The following is a 17,460-nucleotide window of genomic DNA, read 5'->3' on the forward strand; positions in this document are numbered from 1 at the left end:
AGGGGGGGGAGTCCCTGATTTATTGCCCTGCGTGTCTGGGTCCCTCTGTCCCGCAGCCGATGTGGATTGAGGCAGGAATGGGATGGAGTTCTCCATCCTTGCACAGCCCCAGACACCTTGCCCTGACTCTTTATCGTCACCGTCCAGGCTTTGATGTTTTCCTGATGCCTTTGGAATCTCCAGCCTTTATTTTTTCACCCGGCTCTTCCCAAGAGCAACTTTTGAACCCGCTGCTGGATTTCAGACAGGCTGGACGGAGAGATCCCAGAGATACAGCTGCCAGCGGGCTGATGGACGGGGGGGGGAGGGAAAGGGGGGGTCTGGGGAGGGTCAGGGGGGGGTCCTGAGGAGATCCAGGACCTGGTGGCTTTGGGGGATCGAAACCTTCTGGTGTCACCCTCCCGTGGGAGGGAGCAGCAAGACTTCGCGGTGGGAGAGGCAAGAAGAAGAAAAATTTAAAAAATGTCATTTTATTTCATTCCGATCAGCAGATCTCCAGGTTTCTCTGCCCGGCTGCCTCCTGCCAAAGCTGGCCCGGCCCGGTCCTGACAGCTCCTGCAAATGACCCTCTAATGACGGGCTGGTCCCGGTGTGAACCGCTGGAAAAGATGTGAGCGGGCCAGGGGAGGGGCTGCGCAGGGGGGAACCAGACGCCCTTTGTTTATCCGCCGGCCGGGATGTGGATTGGGAATAATCAACCCGGGCCGGGATGTGGATCGGAGCTGGTGGTCCCAGGAAAGCTGGGATGGGGGTGGCCGCGGTCCCGTTCCTCTCCCCTGATGCCTGGAACCGGGGGACAGCTGGGGGTCCCCACCTTGTGCCGGGTCCCCACTTTGTGCCGGGTCCCCACCCACGGCTTCTGGGACCCTGGGGGACCCCAGACCCTCGGCTGGGCTTGCAGTGGGATGAACTCAGCCAGACCTGGGTCCGACCCTCGCTGTCCCGGGATGTGTCCCCTGCCCCGTGCTGGAAGTGGAGACCCCGGGCACTGTCCCCATCACCCCGTGGGTGTGTGACCCAAAGGACCAGCTCGCGGCCCTTCCCCTTATCTCCCCGGGGTAAATAAAGGCAGAAAATCCCCTCTTCAGAGGCTGCAGGTGCTGTTGCAGAGGCAGGGAGAGCCCCCGGGTGCAGCAGATGTGGGGAGGGGAGGTGGAATCACTTGCACTGCCAAAACGGGCTGTGGGAACCAGCAGGATCTACCAGGCACTTTTATAATATATAATTTATTGATGAATTATTTAGAACAACGACCTCTCCACTCCGTCCAGCGAGTGGTGGAAAAGCTGTGGGCACAGCCAAGGTGTCACCGAGAAAAGCAGAACGGGAGCCAAAGGGTTCAGGGATGGCAGGAGGGGGGGGAAGGGGAGAACCTCAGACCCATTCGGACCCAACCGGCTCCTGGTGATGCTTTGCAGAGGGATGTGGGAGTCCCAGGGTCTGTTGTGACATTTTTCTTCGGTCCCTGGCGGGGACTGTCCCCCCAGGGCCATCCAGGACCCCTCCCTGCCTGCTGCTGCCCCCCGGGGCTGTGGGCTCTGGGCTACCACTTCGTTGTCATTTTGGCGGAGTTTTCATAGAAATACAGTAAAAATCTGACATCCTGGCAGGGCAGATGCTCGGCCTGGTTGCTTCGGTGTCCGACTGAGAGCCCGTGGCCACCATCAGCACCGTGTGGCCACCTGGCACACACCGCCCCCCAGCCAAACGTTGTCACCGGGCGCCCACCCCTGCGCTGCTGCCACCGGCGCAGGTGGAGGTGACACAAGGAGGTGTCTGATGGCTCCTGCCACCCACGGAGGGGACACACACACACACCGTGCCCCCCCTGGCACATCCAGAGCTTCACCAACCCCCGGGGCGAGCAGGGGAGAGCTCAGGCGTGCCCCGGCTGGTGGCGAGTTGGGTGGCCAGTCCTGGGGGACACTTGGCATCCCGAGGTTGTCCCCTTTGCCAGCAGGGGACGAGCTGTCCTCAGTTGCAGCCACATTCCTCGATGACCATGTCCTCGTGGTGCCGGACGACGATCTCCCCTTTCTCGTAGTAGAGCATGGAGAGGGGACTCATCCTGACCGGGGAGCAGGAGGGACACGGCACCTGGTTGGGTTTGTAGAGCTGCAACAAACTCTGCAAGGAGAGAGGAGAAGGGCAAAGCATCACCTTGGGGGTGCCGGGGGTGCTGGGGGGTCTGGGGGAGGCAGCAGCCCCCCCTCTTACCTGGATGTAAGCGTGGTTGGTGGGCTTGAAGGTCTCATCCACGGGCGAGGGGCACTTCCCTTCGCACCGGTACGCGTTGTATTTTTTGGGGTAGACGATCCAGCTGCCCCACCCCGTCTGCTCAAAATCCACCAGCATGTCCACCCTCCGGCACAGGGATTTGCTCTCTTCTCCCGGGACAGCGGCTCCAAGCTCGCTCACTTTGATCCGTGCTTTCTCCATCCTGTTCCTGCGGTGCCGCCGGGACCCCGCGCCCTGGGAACCGCTGTCACGCACGACGTGTTTGGAGCTCTCAGCTGTCCTGATGAGGCTGTGTTCTCCTGGAGACTTATCCTTGGAAAAAACGAGCAGCAGGACTCTGTCTCTCACGTCCCGGGGCAGGGCTGGCTCCCCGTTGCCGGAGGTGGGCGAGTGAGTGGCGACGGTGGCCGGGGTGGCCGAGCCGCTCGCCTCCCACCTCCCCCTTCCCTTGGGCCGCCCGGGGGACACCGTTTGGTGAAGCCAGGACCGGAGCAGGTCGGTGACCTCGAACACCTTCCAGGAGTTTTGGGTGGGAGAGGGGGCACCCATCACCGTGCCCAGGAAGAGCTGGTGGGCGCAGGTCCCACCTCCCCGGCACCTCCACCTCCGGCTGTGGTAGATATCCAGGGAAATCTGAGGGGGAATGCCGGGCAGGTGGACACGGAGCTGGGCCAGGTTCACCTCCTGGCTGCTGGAAAGCGAGGACATGTCGAAGGAGAGAGCCCAGCGGGAGCCGTTCTGCTGCGAGCCTGAAAACCAAAGGGAACGGTGAAGGGACCGGTGGCTTTGCAGGGAGGGGACAGTCCCTGCCTGCAGCGGGGGACCGAGGTCAGGGGAAAGCAGCCGGGACAGACCCCGGAGCCAGCGAGAGCACCGGGACAGGGTGCGTGGGGACAGGGTGGGTCCCAGGGCAGGGATGCTCCGGGATGCGGACAGTCCCGGGAGGGTGCCGGGCTCAGGAAAGGGATGGATGGGGACAGCGCCAGTCCCGGGGACAGTGCGGGTCCCAGGACAGGGGGACAAGGGGACGGTATCGGACCCGACGACAGGGACCCTCGGGAACAGGGACCTTCGGGAACAGGGATGCTCGGGAATAGGGACCCTCGGAAACACGGATGCTCGGGGGCAGTGTCGGTCCCGGGACGGGGACTCTCGGGGCTCCACTCACCGTGCGGGGAGAGGCTGAGGGCAGCGGCTGCGGGGGCGCGGAGCGGGGCCGGGGGGGCACGGAGCAGTTGCAGCATCAGCGGGGGACAGCGCGGGAGGGCGGCGAGGGTCGGTGTCCCGGGGGGTGTCACGATGGGTGTCCCCGTGGGTGTCCCCGTGGGTGTCCCGGGGGGTGCGCGGGTGGGTGCGGTGACGCGGAGCAGGACGAGGGCGCTGAGCAGCAGCGCGGGTGCGGGGCGCAGCGGGGTCCGCATGGCTGGAGGGGCAGCCCGCAGCAGCACTATTTGTACCGCGGCCCCGAGCGCCGCCCCGGGAGGCCCCGGCAAAGCCCCCTCCCCTCTTCTCCCCGTCTCTCTTCCCATCCCTCCATCCCCGGCTCCATCCCTCCCTCCCTCCCTCCGTCCCTATCTCCATCCCCCCTCCCCTCCCCCCCTCTGCCATCCCATCCCATCTGCCCCATTCCCTTTTTTCCTTCTGTCCCCATCCTCATCCCCCCATCCCTCCATCCCTCCATCTCCCCCTCTCTCCTCCTCCCCATCCCTCTCTCCATCCATCCCTCCCTCCCGGGCTCGTCCTCCCCCCTCTCCCCCAGCTCTCCCGCGATGCCAGGGCAGGGGCACAGCCACCCCTGGCCCTGCGGTGACACCGCTGTCCCCAGCACCCGGCACCCCTGGGGGCTCAGCACCCCCCGCAGCAACCCTGTCCTGCTCCTTAAAGAAGGAACCGGACCTGGGGAAGGGGTGGACATTGTCCCCAGGACACCCCCCCACACCTTGGTGTCCCCTTCTCCTGTCACCAGAGCAGGACAGAGGAGGGGGGGACCCTTCCCCCGGGAGCCTTTAACTCTGCAGAGCCATCCAGGGTGGCCCTGGGGACACATGGCTGGGTGTGACAGCTGTCCCCAGCCCCCCCGGGGGTGTGAGGAGACGAGCAGGGGGGTCCCCTCCCCTCCACAGCCCTCCCAGAGAGAGGCGTGGGGGGGAAACGTGGGAAATCTTCACGCGGGACCCCCCAGCGTGGGGACAGCGTCCTCCAGGAACCCACTGGGGGGGTCTCGGGGGGGCTGGGACCTGCTCAGGGTGGGGTGGGGGGACACGTGTGACACCGAGCCAGCCAGACCTTCACTGAGCTCCTGGGGGTTTGGCCAGGTGATGTCACGACAGGGCAGGTGACATCACAACAGGGAAGGTGACATCACAGACAGGCAGGTGACATCATGGCCGTGCAGATGACATCATGGCAGGGCAGGTGACATCACTGCTGGGCAAGTGACATCGTGACTGGGCAAATGGCATCAAGACCGGGAAGATGACATCACAACAGGGCAGGTGACATCATGACAGGTCAGGTGTCGTCACGACAGGGCAGGTGACATCATGACAGGGCAGGTATCGTCACGACAGGTCAGGTGATGTTATGACAGGGCAGGTGACATCACAGCAGGGCAGATGACGTCACGACAGGGCAGATGACGTCACGACAGGGCAGGTGACATCACCGCCGGGCAGTGCCGCTCTCCCGGTGTAGTTCCTCCCGATGCCCGCAGAGGGCGCCGCGGAGCCCCTGAACCATCGGGGGCGGAGCCACAGGAGGAGGGGGCGGGGCCATCGAGGCGGGCGGGGCTCTGACGTCACTGGCGCGCGCACGGCGCGGTCCCCGCGCTCCCAAGATGGCGGCGGCCGCGGGCTCCATCGGGGCCTCTGCTGCTCCCCCCGAACCCCCCGAGACCGCTCCCGAACCTCCCCCCGCCGAACCCCCGGGACCGCCCGAACCCAGCGCTGCGGACACCGAGACCCCCGGGTACGCTGCTCCCGCCCTTCTGGGACCTCCCTGAGCCCTCCCCGGGCCTCAGCGCCCCTCACGCACCCAGCCCTGGGAACCCTGAGGCTATGGGGGGCCCTGCGCTCTCCCAGTTCACCCCCAGGCTCTCCCAGTTCACCCCCAGGCTCTCCCAGTCCATCCCCATGCTCTCCCAGTCCTTCCCAGTCTCTCCCAATCCATCCCCATGCTCTCCTGTTCCTTCCCAGGCTCTCCCAGTTCACCCCAGGCTCTCCCAGTGCTTCCCCATTTCTCTCAGTCCTTCCCCAGGCTCGCCCAGTCCTTCCCAATCTCACCCCGTCCACCTCCATATGCTCTCCCAGTTCTCCCCCATGCTCTCCCAGTTCACCCCCGTGCTCTCCCAGTCCTTCACAGGCTCCGCCAGTTCACCTCCAGAGTTTCCCAGTCTCTCCCAGTCCATCCCCAATCTTTCCTGGGCTCTCCCAGTCCTTCCCAATCTCTCCCAGTCCATCCCCAGGCTCTTCCAGTCCTTTCCAGTCTCTCCCAGTCCATCCCCATGCTCTCCTGTTCCTTCTCAGGCTCTCCCAGTTCACCCCAGGCTCTCCCAGTGCTTCCCAATTTCTCCCAGTCCACGTCCATATGCTCTCCCAGTTCTCCCCCATGCTCTCCCAGTTCACCCCCAATCTCTCCCAGTCCATCCCAATCTCTCCCAGACCACTCCCAGGCCCTCCCAGTCTATCCCTGTGCTCTCCTATTCCTTCCCTGGTTCTCCCAGTTCATCCCCATGCTCTCCCAGTGCTTCCCAATCTCTCCCAGTCCTTCCCAGTCTCTCCCAGTTCACCCCCAGGCTCTCCTAGTCCATCCCAATCTTGCCCAGTCCTTCCCAGGCTCTCCCAGTCCTTCCCAGGCTCTCTCAGTTCACCCCCAGGCTCTCCCAGTCCTTCCCAGGCTCTCCCAGTCCTTCCCAGGCTCTCCCAGTCCTTCCCAGGCTCTCTCAGTTCACCCCCAGGCTCTCCCAGTCCTTCCCAGGCTCTCCCAGTCCTTCCCAGGCTCTCCCAGTCCTTCCCATGCTCTCCCAGTCCATCCCCAGACCCTCCCAGTCCATCCCCATGCTCTCCCAGTCCTTCCCAATCTCTCCCAGTTCACGCCAATGCTCTCCCAGTCCTTCCCATGCTCTCCCAGTCCATCCCCAATCTCTCGTGGGCTCTCCCAGTCCTTCCCAATCTCTCCCAGTCCACAGCCATATGCTCTCCCAGTGCTTCCCAGTCCTTCCCAGTCCCCCCAGGTTGCTCTGGCAGGGCTGAACTTGGGGTCCCTGCCAGGATCTGCTCTCTCTTCCCCCAGAGGGGACCCTTCCCTGCCTGATGTCACCACAGCTCTGGACACAGAGTCCTCCAACGGGAAGGACCCCCTGGTAGGTGGCTGGGGAGGGGGCTGGGGGGGTTTCCTGAGCATTTGGTGCTGATTTTATTTTATTTTTTTGTCTGCAGAAGGGAAGAGGGGAGATGGGGAGGTGTGGGGTGGCATGGGCAGGGCTGGAATTCTGTTCTTTCATCCAGGAAAAACGTTGCTGGGTGACAGACAGGGAAAGCCTGAGCTCAGATCCATCCTCAGATTCCCCAAAATTGCTAAAATCAGGGGGAAAATGAAAACCTGGAAGGGTTGCCATGAAATGAAAACCTGTGGGGAGGTTGTTACAATCCAAAATTCCCTGGATCTTCACCATCATCCCAGCTCCCTCAGTGTGTGAAGAAGGGGAGAAAACCCCCAAATCCCTTAAATCCAACCTGGCCAAGTTCCAAACCTTTTTTCCCTCTGCCCAAGTTCCAAACCTTTTTTCCCCTCTGCCCAAGTTCCAAACCTTTTTTTCCCTTTGTCCAAGTAAGTTCCAAACCTTTTTTCCCCTCTGCCCAAGTTCCAAACCTTTTTTCCCTTCTGTCCAAGTAAGTTCCAAACCTTTTTTCCCCTCTGCCCAAGTTCCAAACCTCTTTTCCCCTCTGCCCAAGTTCCAAACCTTTTTTCCCTTCTGCCCAAGTTCCAAACCTTTTTTCCCCTCTGCCCAAGTTCCAAACCTTTTTTCCCCTCTGCCCAAGTTCCAAACCTTTTTTCCCTTCTGTCCAAGTAAGTTCCAAACCTTTTTTCCCCTCTGCCCAATTTCCAAACCTTTTTTCCCCTCTGCCCAATTTCCAAACCTTTTTTTCCCTTCTGTCCAAGTTCCAAACCTTTTTTTTCCCTCTGTCCAATTTCCAAACCTTTTTTCCCCTCTGCCCAAGTTCCAAACCTTTTTTCCCTCTGCCCAAGTTCCAAACCTTTTTTCCCTCTGCCCAAGTTCCAAACCTTTTTTCCCCTCTGCCCAATTTCCAAACCTTTTTTTCCCTCTGCCCAAGTTCCAAACCTTTTTTCCCTTCTGCCCAAGTTCCAAACCTTTTTTTCCCTCTGTCCAAGTAAGTTCCAAACCTTTTTTCCCTCTGCCCAAGTTCCAAACCTTTTTTCCCTCTGCCCAATTTCCAAACCTTTTTTCCCCTCTGCCCAAGTTCCAAACCTTTTTTCCCCTCTGCCCAAGTTCCAAACCTTTTTTCCCTTCTGCCCAAGTTCCAAACCTTTTTTCCCCTCTGCCCAATTTCCAAACCTTTCTTTCCCTCTGCCCAAGTTCCAAACCTTTTTTCCCCTCTGCCCAAGTTCCAAACCTTTTTCCCCCCCCCTCTCTGCCTTGAATCCAACCCCATTTTCCTCCTTTCCTTTGCTGGTAGGAAACTCCTGGGGACAGCTCAGAGGTCCTGGATGCCCAGGGAGGTTCCGTGGATGAGGAAAATGGGAGGCAACTGGGAGAGATTGAGCTGCAGTGTGGGATTTGCACCAAGTGGTTCACAGCTGACACCTTTGGCATTGACACCACGTAGGTAAAACCCTGCCTGGAGCTGGGCAGGGAATTTGGGAGGGAAGGAAATGGGATTCCAGGGGAGGTTGTGAAGAGGAATCCAGCTATACTGTTATTTTTTTTTTAATTATTTTTTAATTAAAGAGAGGTTTACAACAGAACTTGCTCTGTTCCAGGTCGTGCCTCCCCTTCATGACCAACTACAGCTTCCACTGCAATGTTTGCCACCACAGTGGGAACACTTATTTTTTAAGAAAACAAGCAAGTAAGTCAGCAAACACCCTCTTTAAGGTATTTTTTTTCCTTCAAGATAACCCTCAAGGCTTTTTTTTCTCTCAAGTCACCTCAAACTTTGCAGAAACCTCCAAACTAGCAACAATTTGGCTGCTCCCAAGCTCCCTGAGGTGTGTGGGAAGAGCTGTTGGGATGGAGAGGATTTTTGAGGGGTTTTTTTGGTTTTTTTGCTCTGCTGTTTTATAGTGTGGGGGTTGTGGGGTTGGTATCCCTGGCTTCCTGCTTCCCCAGGAAGTTTCATTCCAGCTCTGGTGTGGTTTTTTTTGGTTTTTTTTTTTTTTTTTGGAAGATCTCAAGGAAATGTGCCTTAGTGCTTTGGCCAACTTAACCTGGCAGTCAAGGACACAAGATGAGCACCCAAAAACCATGTTCTCCAAAGATAAGGTAGGAATGTTGGGAAAACCATCAAGGGGAGAGGGGGGAGGAATTCCTTTGGGAATGATTTCAGTGGGGAAGCAAGGAGAGGAGCAAGAAATTCCTCTTCAGAAGGAAGTTGGAACAAATCTTGAGACAAATCTTGAGACAAATCTTGAGACAAATCTTGAGACAAATCTTGAGACAAATCTTGAGACAAATCTTGAAACAAATCTTGAAACAAATATTGAGGCAAATATTGAGACAAATATTGAAACAAATATTCCCCACCCACTCTTTCAAACTCAGTTTTCTCTTTTTTTCCCCAGGATATTATCCCATTTATTGATAAATACTGGGAATGCATGACCACACGCCAGAGGCCTGGGAAGATGACCTGGCCTAACAATATTGTGAAAACTATGGTGAGCACTTGGAATTCCATCCATGGAGAGGGTTCTGCTCTTCTCTGGTGGTGTGGGCTGAGACTTGGAGCAAAATGGTGAAAAGTCTGGGAAGTCACACTCAGTAAATGCTGAGATTTAAACATTTTTAATCAATTTAGTGTGATGCCCCCCCTGTGTAACACAAAATCCTCTGTTTCAGTGTAAAGAAAGAGATGTTTTCTTGGTGAAAGAGCACCCAGACCCAGGGAGTAAAGACCCAGAAGAAGATTACCCCAAATTTGGACTTTTAGACCAAGTAAGGAGTGAGAAATGGAAGAAAATTGAGGGCTCAGCAAGAAATGGCCCCAGCACAGTGTGTGCCTGGGTTGTGTTGGAGTCCCCCAGGGCAGGGCCACGTGGGGTGGTTATCCCAGGTCTCTAAATAATTAATTTTTTTGTTTCAATCCCTCCCAGGATCTTGCCAACATTGGTCCTGCATATGACAACCAGAAGCAGAACAACACTGTGTCCACAAGTGGGAGCTTAAATGGCAAGTTCTTCCTTCAAAAAAGGTTTTGGGGTGTGGGGGGAGAGAAAAATTCACCTTCTTGGTGAAGTTTGGTGAATCTTGGTGTCTTCTGCAGGGCAGGCAGCTTGCAAGGGAGGTGAACCTGTCACTTTTTTGCCAGAATAATTTGAATTATTTCCCTGTGTTACTCAGATGAGGTTCCCCATCCCTCTGGCACTGGGAAAAAGCCTGAATTATTCCTTGTTTTCCTGAGAATTACTTCTAGCACTATGTAACACCTATCCTGTATTTTTTTAGGAAGTATTTGGGGCTTTTTATTTAAAGCAAAGGTGTGTAAGGCTGTGTGGTCTCCATTTCATGCACTGGTTGTTGGGTTTTGGGGTTTTTTTTTGTGTGTTTTAATTTCTGGGAGATTGACAGATCTGTGGTGCCACTTCTGTCCTTACAGGTGGAGCCTCTTTGGGAGGTGAATATTTGCATTTCAGCTTCTAAACCCTAAGTATTGTTTATTTGCAAAGCTTTTTTTGCTCAATTATCCTAGAAGCTAGAGCCAATTAAACCCCAAAAACGTGCCCTGATGTGATGTGATTGCAATAATTAATACAAACCAACAATTTCCCTCTTTAATCTTCAGCACCTAGAAGCTCCTGATTGCCATATTCTGCCCCAGGTGACTGGTTTCAAGTTTTATTCTTTATTTTTCCTTGATTAAGGTCTTCAGATCTTAATGCCTAAATTAAGTGGCCCGACCCCACCCCGAGCTGAGAAATCTGACTTAGCTTCCACCCTAAACTCAGACATTATAAAAAAAAACCCCAAAAAAATTGACTCCAAGCTCCATGAGAGTTCTGCTCCACTCCGATAAATTCTGCTTGATGTGCAGCTGTGGGATGATTTTTGTGGCTGTTTAGACCAAAAAAAAAATAAAAATTATGGCAAACCAGAGTGCCTGAACATTTCCCTGCACCAAATCCAACAAATGCAGCTGGGGTGACATCACATTTGTGCAGAATATGGTGTTTAGAATGGTTGGAATCCCCCACAGTGCCAGGGCAACACCCTGATATTTGTAAAGGTGTTTGTCTCCAGTACCTAAAAATTCTGGTTTTCTGTACAAATAGGTAAGTCACCCTTTTGGGAACAGTGGGACAAAAAGATGCCTCTGCAAACTGAATGCCTTCAAACCTTCCACTGCCACCAGTTTGGCCTCTGCCACCCAGCTTTTCCTCTGGTAATTTTATTTTTTGGAGGAAAAAATTGGGCTCTGCTCAGCCCCTGGCAGTACTGCAGAGAAACACCTCTCCTGCTTTCCATTTCTCCTCAGAGCTTAGGTGTGTTTTGTTCTGTAGTTGGGGAGTTTCAGTGCTTATTGCTGCTCTGTCTGGGAGTCTTCCTGGAGCACAGTGTGTCCCTGGGTGCTTTGGGTGGAATTTTCTGCTCCTTTTGCAGAAATAAACTTGGAAATGGGATCTCCCGGAAAGCCCAGGAGAGCACTTTCTGAGTGCTGCTGTCTGGAGATCCTTAGGTGCCAGAAAAGAGTTTTAATTCTCACCTGGAAAGCTTGAGCTGAGCCCACTTTGCTGAGAAATCTGACTTAGCTTCCACCCTAAACTCAGACATTATAAAAAAAAAAACAAAAAAATTGACTCCAAGCTCCATGAGAGTTCTGCTCCGCTCCGATAAATTCTGTTTGATGTGCAGCTGTGGAAGAACACTCACAAATTTTTTTTTTTGAGCTCACAAAGTGATTTTTTTTTCTTTTTTTAGTTTGCCTGCTTCTACCCCTTGCTGTCTGGGGGGGTTTCCAGGCTCAGGGATTCTCTCTGATGCCCCTCTCTCTGTTCAGGGGGAATGGCTGCAGGAGGCAGTGGGAAGGGCCGGGGAGCCAAGCGCAAGCAGCAGGATGGGGGCACCACGGGAACAGCCAAGAAAACCAGGAGGTAAGAGGTGTTCAGCATCCATAGCCAGGTGTGGGACACCAGTGGAAGGCCAAATTCCTGCCTCCTGGCTCTCCCTGCCTTTGGGGAAATCCTTCCAGAATATTTTAAGTCTCAGGAGGAATTATTTTGAAGCGGAAAAGCTGCCGCTCGTTTCACCCCGAGGTTTTTGGAAGCCAACCACTTCACCCAGGTTGTCCTGGGTTGCTTGTGAGGCAACTGTCACCCTCTGGAGATGTCAACCTGTGTGGTTTTTTGTCTCTCAGTGACCCCCTGTTTTCGGCCCAGCGTTTACCCCCTCATGGTTACCCTCTGGAACATCCCTTCAACAAGGACGGGTACCGCTACATCCTGGCTGAGCCTGATCCCCACGCTCCCGACCCAGAAAAGCTGGAGCTGGATTGTTGGGCAGGAAAACCCATCCCTGGGGACCTCTACAGAGCCTGTCTCTATGAACGAGTCCTCCTGGCCCTGCACGACCGAGGTACAGAGGTGGAGAAGTGGGGGGGGTTGTTGTACAGCCAAGTCCTCTTCCCAGGGAGCATCTTCTGGCACTGGGATGGATGAGTCCACTTGGAAATCTGCTTATCAGTAAATTCACAGCCAGCACTGAGCTGGGGGGATGTGGATCAGCTGGAAGGCAGGAGGGCTCTGCAGAGGGACCTGGACACACTGGAGAGTTGGGCTGATCCCAAGGGGATGAGGTTCAACACAAGAACCCCATGGGGAGCTCCAGGCTGGGCACAGAGGGGCAGAAAGGGAGCTGGGAGTCTGGATTGCCAGGAAGCTGAAGAGGAGGCAGCAGTGTGCCCAGGTGGCCAAGAAGGCCAATGGCATCCTGGGCTGGCTCAGGAACAGCGTGGCCAGCAGGTCCAGGGAAGGGATTCTGCCCCTGTGCTCAGCCCTGGGGAGGCCACAGCTTGAGTCCTGTGTCCAGTTCTGGGCCCCTCAGCTCAGGAAGGTCCAGGAACTGATTGAGAGAATCCAGAACAGAGCCACCTTAGGATTCAACTCCTGAGCTGCTCCTTTGCTCTTCTGATTCCCTCAGCTCCTCAGTTGAAGATTTCTGATGACAGGCTGACAGTTGTTGGGGAGAAGGGTTATTCCATGGTGAGAGCCTCGCATGGAGTCAGGAAAGGAGCCTGGTACTTTGAGATATCCATGGATGAGATGCCTCCAGACACAGCTGCCAGACTGGGCTGGTCACAGCCCTTAGGTAAATAACTTCACCAACCATTTCTTAGCAGGGTTTTTCCCCTCTTTAATCTAAATTCCTGGGGGAAGTTATGTCTAAGGAAAAAAAAAAAACAAAACAAAACCTCAGAGTGCAGCAGAGGCTGCCCAGGGGGGTTGTGGAGTCTCCATCCCTGGGGACATCCAAAGCCCACCTGGCTGTGTCCCTGCTGGAGGGGGGTTGGACTCCATGAACTATTGAGGTCCCTTCCACTTTCTGTTTTCTGTGTTCTCTGCTTTTCTGAAGGGAAAAATCCTCCAGGAGCGAGCTGCACAGTGCAGGAGGACTCTCTGCTCCTTCATCCTTAACCCTGCAGCCCAAACATTTCTCCTAGCAGCAGCAATGAGCTTGGGTAATTCCTGATTAACTCCTTGTGCCAATCCAAAACCTGTTGATTTCCACAGGGAACCTCCAGGCCCCCCTGGGCTATGACAAATTCAGCTATTCCTGGCGCAGCAAAAAGGGAACAAAGTTTCACCAATCCATAGGGAAGCACTACTCAGCTGGCTATGGGCAGGGGGATGTGCTGGGCTTTTACATCAGTCTGCCAGAAGACACAGAGACTGCCAAATCTCTGCCTGACACCTACAAGGATAAGGTGAGGTTGGGAGGTTCCTCTCAGCTGAAGCTTTGGCTCAGTGGAAAGTGGGAGGCAGAGGTTGCTTTGGCCTCACTTGGGCTTTTGCTTGGATCCAAAGTGTTGATCTTCAACACAAAACATCCTGAACCACCCCAAAATGTTTCTGCCTGCACTGCTGAGTGCCCAGCTCTCATTTCATCTTCTCCTCCTGGCTTTTAAATATTTTTTTGAAATCCTCTCCTAGCTCTGCTGCTCTTAAATGAAAAAGAATTTTTTTTCTGGCTTGCTTCTGCAGTGTTTTGGGTTTTTTTTTTTCTAATATTCCAGGCTCTGATCAAATTCAAAAGCTACTTGTACTTTGAAGAGAAGGACTTTGTGGACAAAGCAGAGAAGAGCCTGAAGCAAGCACCTGGAAGCCAGGTAAGGAATGGTGGATGCAGAACCTTGGGCTGAGCAGGGGGCCTGGCTTGGTGTAGGTGTTCATTTAATGAACACAAAGGGAGAATGCTCATTAATTCTTCATCAAGAAACACTGCTTTTATTAAAACAAGAATAAAAGTGACTTCAGCAAGCCTAAAACTGCTCCTTTTGCTTGTCATTTTATTGCTGTCCCTTAATTATGTGGCCTGAGGGGCAGGTTGGTGAAGCTCCCTGGTGAGGGCTGCTCCCTGACTCACCAGGAAGTTGCCCTTATTTATAAAAAAAACCCCAAACCAAGCCATTTAATTTTCTTTTTCCAGATAATATTCTTCAAGAATGGTGCCAACCAAGGAGTTGCCTTTAAAGACATCTTTGAAGGAGTTTATTTCCCTGCAATTTCTTTGTACAAAGGCTGCACAGTGAGTAATTGAACTTAGGAATTTTCTTCCAAAAAGTCCCTTCTGGTTTTAGCAGTGCAGGGAGCTTGTCAAGCAAGTGGAGAGGAAAGGTGGGAATTATTTTAGGGAAGTGACCCTGGAATGCTGCTCCTGCTGCTCACCTGGGATGTGATTTTTATCCAATCACCAACACTCATGCCAAGGATGTGTTCACAGGGTGGGTGAGGGGATGAGGGCAAAGAAATGGGTTTGAGGTTTTCTTTTTTTTTTTTTTTTTTTTTTTGGGATCTGACCACAAATATCTTCCACAGGTTTCTATAAATTTTGGGCCATATTTCAAGTATCCACCCAGGGATATCACATACCATCCAGTGAGTAAACAAGTTTTCTTTTTTTTTGCCTCCCCTTTGTGACAGCCTCAAACAAAAAGCACATTTCAACAAAAGGTGGTTGAGATTTTGTGTCCAAAGAGGACAGACATGAAAAAAATCTTAGAATACACCCCCAAATAACTTGAATTAATAATAGATGGAGTCTTATTCCTCTTACCAGGTTATAAAATCCCTGTGTATATAAAAAAAATACCTTAAAATACACTTCCAAATAACTTTAATTAACAGTAGATGGCCTCTTATTCCTCTTCCCAGGTTATAAACTCCCTTAGGAGTCCAGGGGATGAATTTTTGGTTCTTTTCCTTCCTGAAAACAGTGAGGGGGGGAAAAACCCAATTTTAGTCCCACTTTGCAGCTCCTTAGAGGAGGTCACTGCCTTTATCCCCTGTGCACATGTTACACCCCAAAAAAACTTGAATTAATAATAGGTGGAGTCTTATTCCTCTTCCCAGGTTATAAACTCCCTGTGTATATAAAAAACATATCTTAAAATACACTTCCAAATAACTTTAATTAATAATAGATGGAGTCTTATTCCTCTTCCCAGGTTATAAACTCCCTTAGGAGTCAAGGGGATGAATGTTACACCCCCAAAAAACTTGAATTAATAATAGATGGAGTCTTATTCCTCTTCCCAGGTTATAAACTCCCTGTATATATAGAAAAAAAAATCTTAGAATACACCTCCAAATAACTTTAATTAACAGTAGATGGAGTCTTATTCCTCTTCCCAGGTTATAAACTCCCTTAGGAGTCAAGGGGATGAATGTTACACGCCCAAAAAACTTGAATTAATAATAGATGGAGTCTTATTCGTCTTACCAGGTTATAAAATCCCTGTATATATAGAAAAAAAATCTTAGAATACACCTCCAAATAACTTTAATTAACAGTAGATGGCCTCTTATTCCTCTTCCCAGGTTATAAACTCCCTTAGGAGTCCAGGGGATGAATTTTTGGTTCTTTTCCTTCCTGAAAACAGTGAGGGGGAAAAAACCCAATTTTAGTCCCACTCCTGAGAGGAGGTCACTGCCTTTATCCCCTGTGCACATGTTACACCCCCAGAAAATTTGAATTAGTAATAGATGGAGTCTTAGTCCTCTTCCCAGGTTATAAACTCCCTGTACATATAGGAAAAAAATCTTAGAATACACCTCCAAATAACTTTAATTAACAGTAGATGGAGTGTTATTCCTCTTACCAGGTTATAAAATCCCTGTGTATATAAAAAAAATATCTTAAAATAAACTTCCAAATAACTTCAATTAACAGTAGATGGACTCTTATTCCTCTTCCCAGGTTATAAACTCCCTTAGGAGTCAAGGGGATGAATGTTACACCCCCAAAAAACTTGAATTAATAATAGATGGAGTCTTATTCCTCTTACCACGTTATAAAATCCCTGTATATATAAAAAAAATATCTTAAAATAAACTTCCAAATAACTTCAATTAACAGTAGATGGACCCTTATTCCTCTTCCCAGGTTATAAACTCCCTTAGGAGTCCAGAGGATGAATTTTTGGTTCTTTTCCTTCCTGAAAACAGTGAGGGGGGAAAAACCCAATTTTAGTCCCACTTTGCAGCTCCTGAGAGGAGGTCACTGCCTTTATCCCCTGTGCACATGTTACACCCCCAAAAAACTTGAATTAATAATAGATGGAGTCTTATTCCTCTTCCCAGGTTATAAACTCCCTGTATATATAGAAAAAAAATCTTAGAATACACCTCCAAATAACTTTAATTAACAGTAGATGGACTCTTATTCCTCTTCCCAGGTTATAAACTCCCTGTATATAGAAAAAAAATCTTAGAATACACTTCCAAATAACTTTAATTAACAGTAGATGGACTCTTATTCCTCTTCCCAGGTTATAAACTCCCTTAGGAGGCAAAGGGATGAATTTTTGGTTCTTTCTTTTCCCTCCTGAAAACGGGGGGGGAAAAAAACCTAATTTTAGTCCCACTTTGCAGCTCCTGAGAGGAGGTCACTGCCTTTATCCCCTCTGCATATGTTACACCCCCAAAAAACTTGAATTAATAATAGATGGAGTCTTATTCCTCTTCCCAGGTTATAAAATCCCTGTGTATATAAAAAAAATATCTTAAAATAAACTTCCAAATAACTTGAATTAATAATAGGTGGAGTCTTATTCCTCTTCCCAGGTTATAAACTCCCTGTGTATATAAAAAAATATCTTAAAACACACTTCCAAATAACTTTAATTAACAGTAGATGGCCTCCTATTCCTCTTCCCAGGTTATAAACTCCCTTAGGAGGCAAAGGGATGAATTTTTGGTTCTTTCTTTTCCCTCCTGAAAACGGGGGGGGAAAAAACCCCAATTTTAGTCCCACTTTGCAGCTCCTGAGAGGAGGTCACTGCCTTTATCCCCTGTGCACATGTTACACCCCCAAAAAACTTGAATTAATAATAGATGGAGTCTTATTCCTCTTCCCAGGTTATAAAATCCCTGTGTATATAAAAAAAATATCTTAGAATACACTTCCAAATAACTTTAATTAACAGTAGATGGCCTCTTATTCCTCTTCCCAGGTTATAAACTCCCTTAGGAGGCAAAGGGATGAATTTTTGGTTCTTTCTTTTCCCTCCTGACAACGGGGGGGGAAAAAAACCCCAATTTTAGTCCCACTTTGCAGCTCCTGAGAGGATTCACTGCCTTTATCCCTTCTGCAGATGAGTGACATGGGCTGGGGAGCAGTTGTGGAGCACACCCTGGCAGATGTCCTGTACCACGTGGAGACAGAAGTTGATGGGAGAAGAAGCCCCCCCTGGGAGCCCTAACTCAAGGAGGTGGTGACACAACCTTTAACAACAAGGACACAGTGGTTATGTCCAGTCCAGAGGTGTTTTT

General features: G+C 51.7%; 2 protein-coding genes across 3 annotated transcripts; one reads left to right on the forward strand and one right to left on the reverse strand.

Moving 5' to 3' along the window:
• Positions 1-1,502: 1,502 nt before the first annotated feature.
• NODAL (nodal growth differentiation factor) lies at positions 1,503-3,652 on the reverse strand. The gene is made up of 3 exons (XM_071728939.1): positions 3,407-3,652; positions 2,218-2,987; positions 1,503-2,127 (listed from the first exon to the last, which is right to left on the reverse strand). Exons 1-3 carry the CDS (start codon positions 3,480-3,482, stop codon positions 1,975-1,977), a joined length of 999 nt encoding a protein of 332 aa, XP_071585040.1. The 5' UTR covers positions 3,483-3,652; the 3' UTR covers positions 1,503-1,974.
• A 1,383-nt stretch (positions 3,653-5,035) lies between these two features.
• Positions 5,036-17,449, forward strand: ASH2L (ASH2 like, histone lysine methyltransferase complex subunit). Of its 2 annotated transcripts, XM_071728935.1 has the most exons (17): positions 5,036-5,205; positions 6,529-6,598; positions 7,935-8,080; positions 8,239-8,327; positions 8,646-8,740; positions 9,040-9,135; positions 9,317-9,412; positions 9,571-9,646; positions 10,074-10,091; positions 11,472-11,565; positions 11,829-12,046; positions 12,611-12,778; positions 13,201-13,394; positions 13,704-13,796; positions 14,117-14,215; positions 14,506-14,565; positions 17,283-17,449. In XM_071728935.1, exons 1-17 carry the CDS (start codon positions 5,075-5,077, stop codon positions 17,388-17,390), a joined length of 1,851 nt encoding a protein of 616 aa, XP_071585036.1. In that variant the 5' UTR covers positions 5,036-5,074; the 3' UTR covers positions 17,391-17,449. The 2 variants fall into 2 exon arrangements, with proteins under 2 accessions (XP_071585036.1, XP_071585037.1); XM_071728936.1 differs by lacking the exon at positions 10,074-10,091 and having other exon boundaries at positions 5,037-5,205.
• Positions 17,450-17,460: the final 11 nt, after the last annotated feature.

This window comes from Heliangelus exortis, chromosome 30 (assembly GCF_036169615.1).
Source record: "Heliangelus exortis chromosome 30, bHelExo1.hap1, whole genome shotgun sequence".
Lineage (NCBI taxonomy): Eukaryota > Metazoa > Chordata > Aves > Apodiformes > Trochilidae > Heliangelus > Heliangelus exortis.

What these genes read in the sequence shown, in the direction of transcription:
- NODAL (XM_071728939.1), bottom strand. Translation starts at nt 3,482, where the DNA reads ATGCTGCAACTGCTCCGTGCCCCCCCGGCCCCGCTCCGCGCCCCCGCA. An exon ending in CCTCAGCCTCTCCCCGCACG is followed by an intron (nt 2,988 to 3,406) that starts GTGAGTGGAGCC and finishes TTTGGTTTTCAG; the next exon opens with GCTCGCAGCAGAACGGCTCC. An exon ending in CCAACCACGCTTACATCCAG is followed by an intron (nt 2,128 to 2,217) that starts GTAAGAGGGGGG and finishes CTCTCCTTGCAG; the next exon opens with AGTTTGTTGCAGCTCTACAA.
- ASH2L (XM_071728935.1), top strand. Translation starts at nt 5,075, where the DNA reads ATGGCGGCGGCCGCGGGCTCCATCGGGGCCTCTGCTGCTCCCCCCGAA. An exon ending in GCGGACACCGAGACCCCCGG is followed by an intron (nt 5,206 to 6,528) that starts GTACGCTGCTCC and finishes CTCTTCCCCCAG; the next exon opens with AGGGGACCCTTCCCTGCCTG. An exon ending in CTTTGTACAAAGGCTGCACA is followed by an intron (nt 14,216 to 14,505) that starts GTGAGTAATTGA and finishes TATCTTCCACAG; the next exon opens with GTTTCTATAAATTTTGGGCC.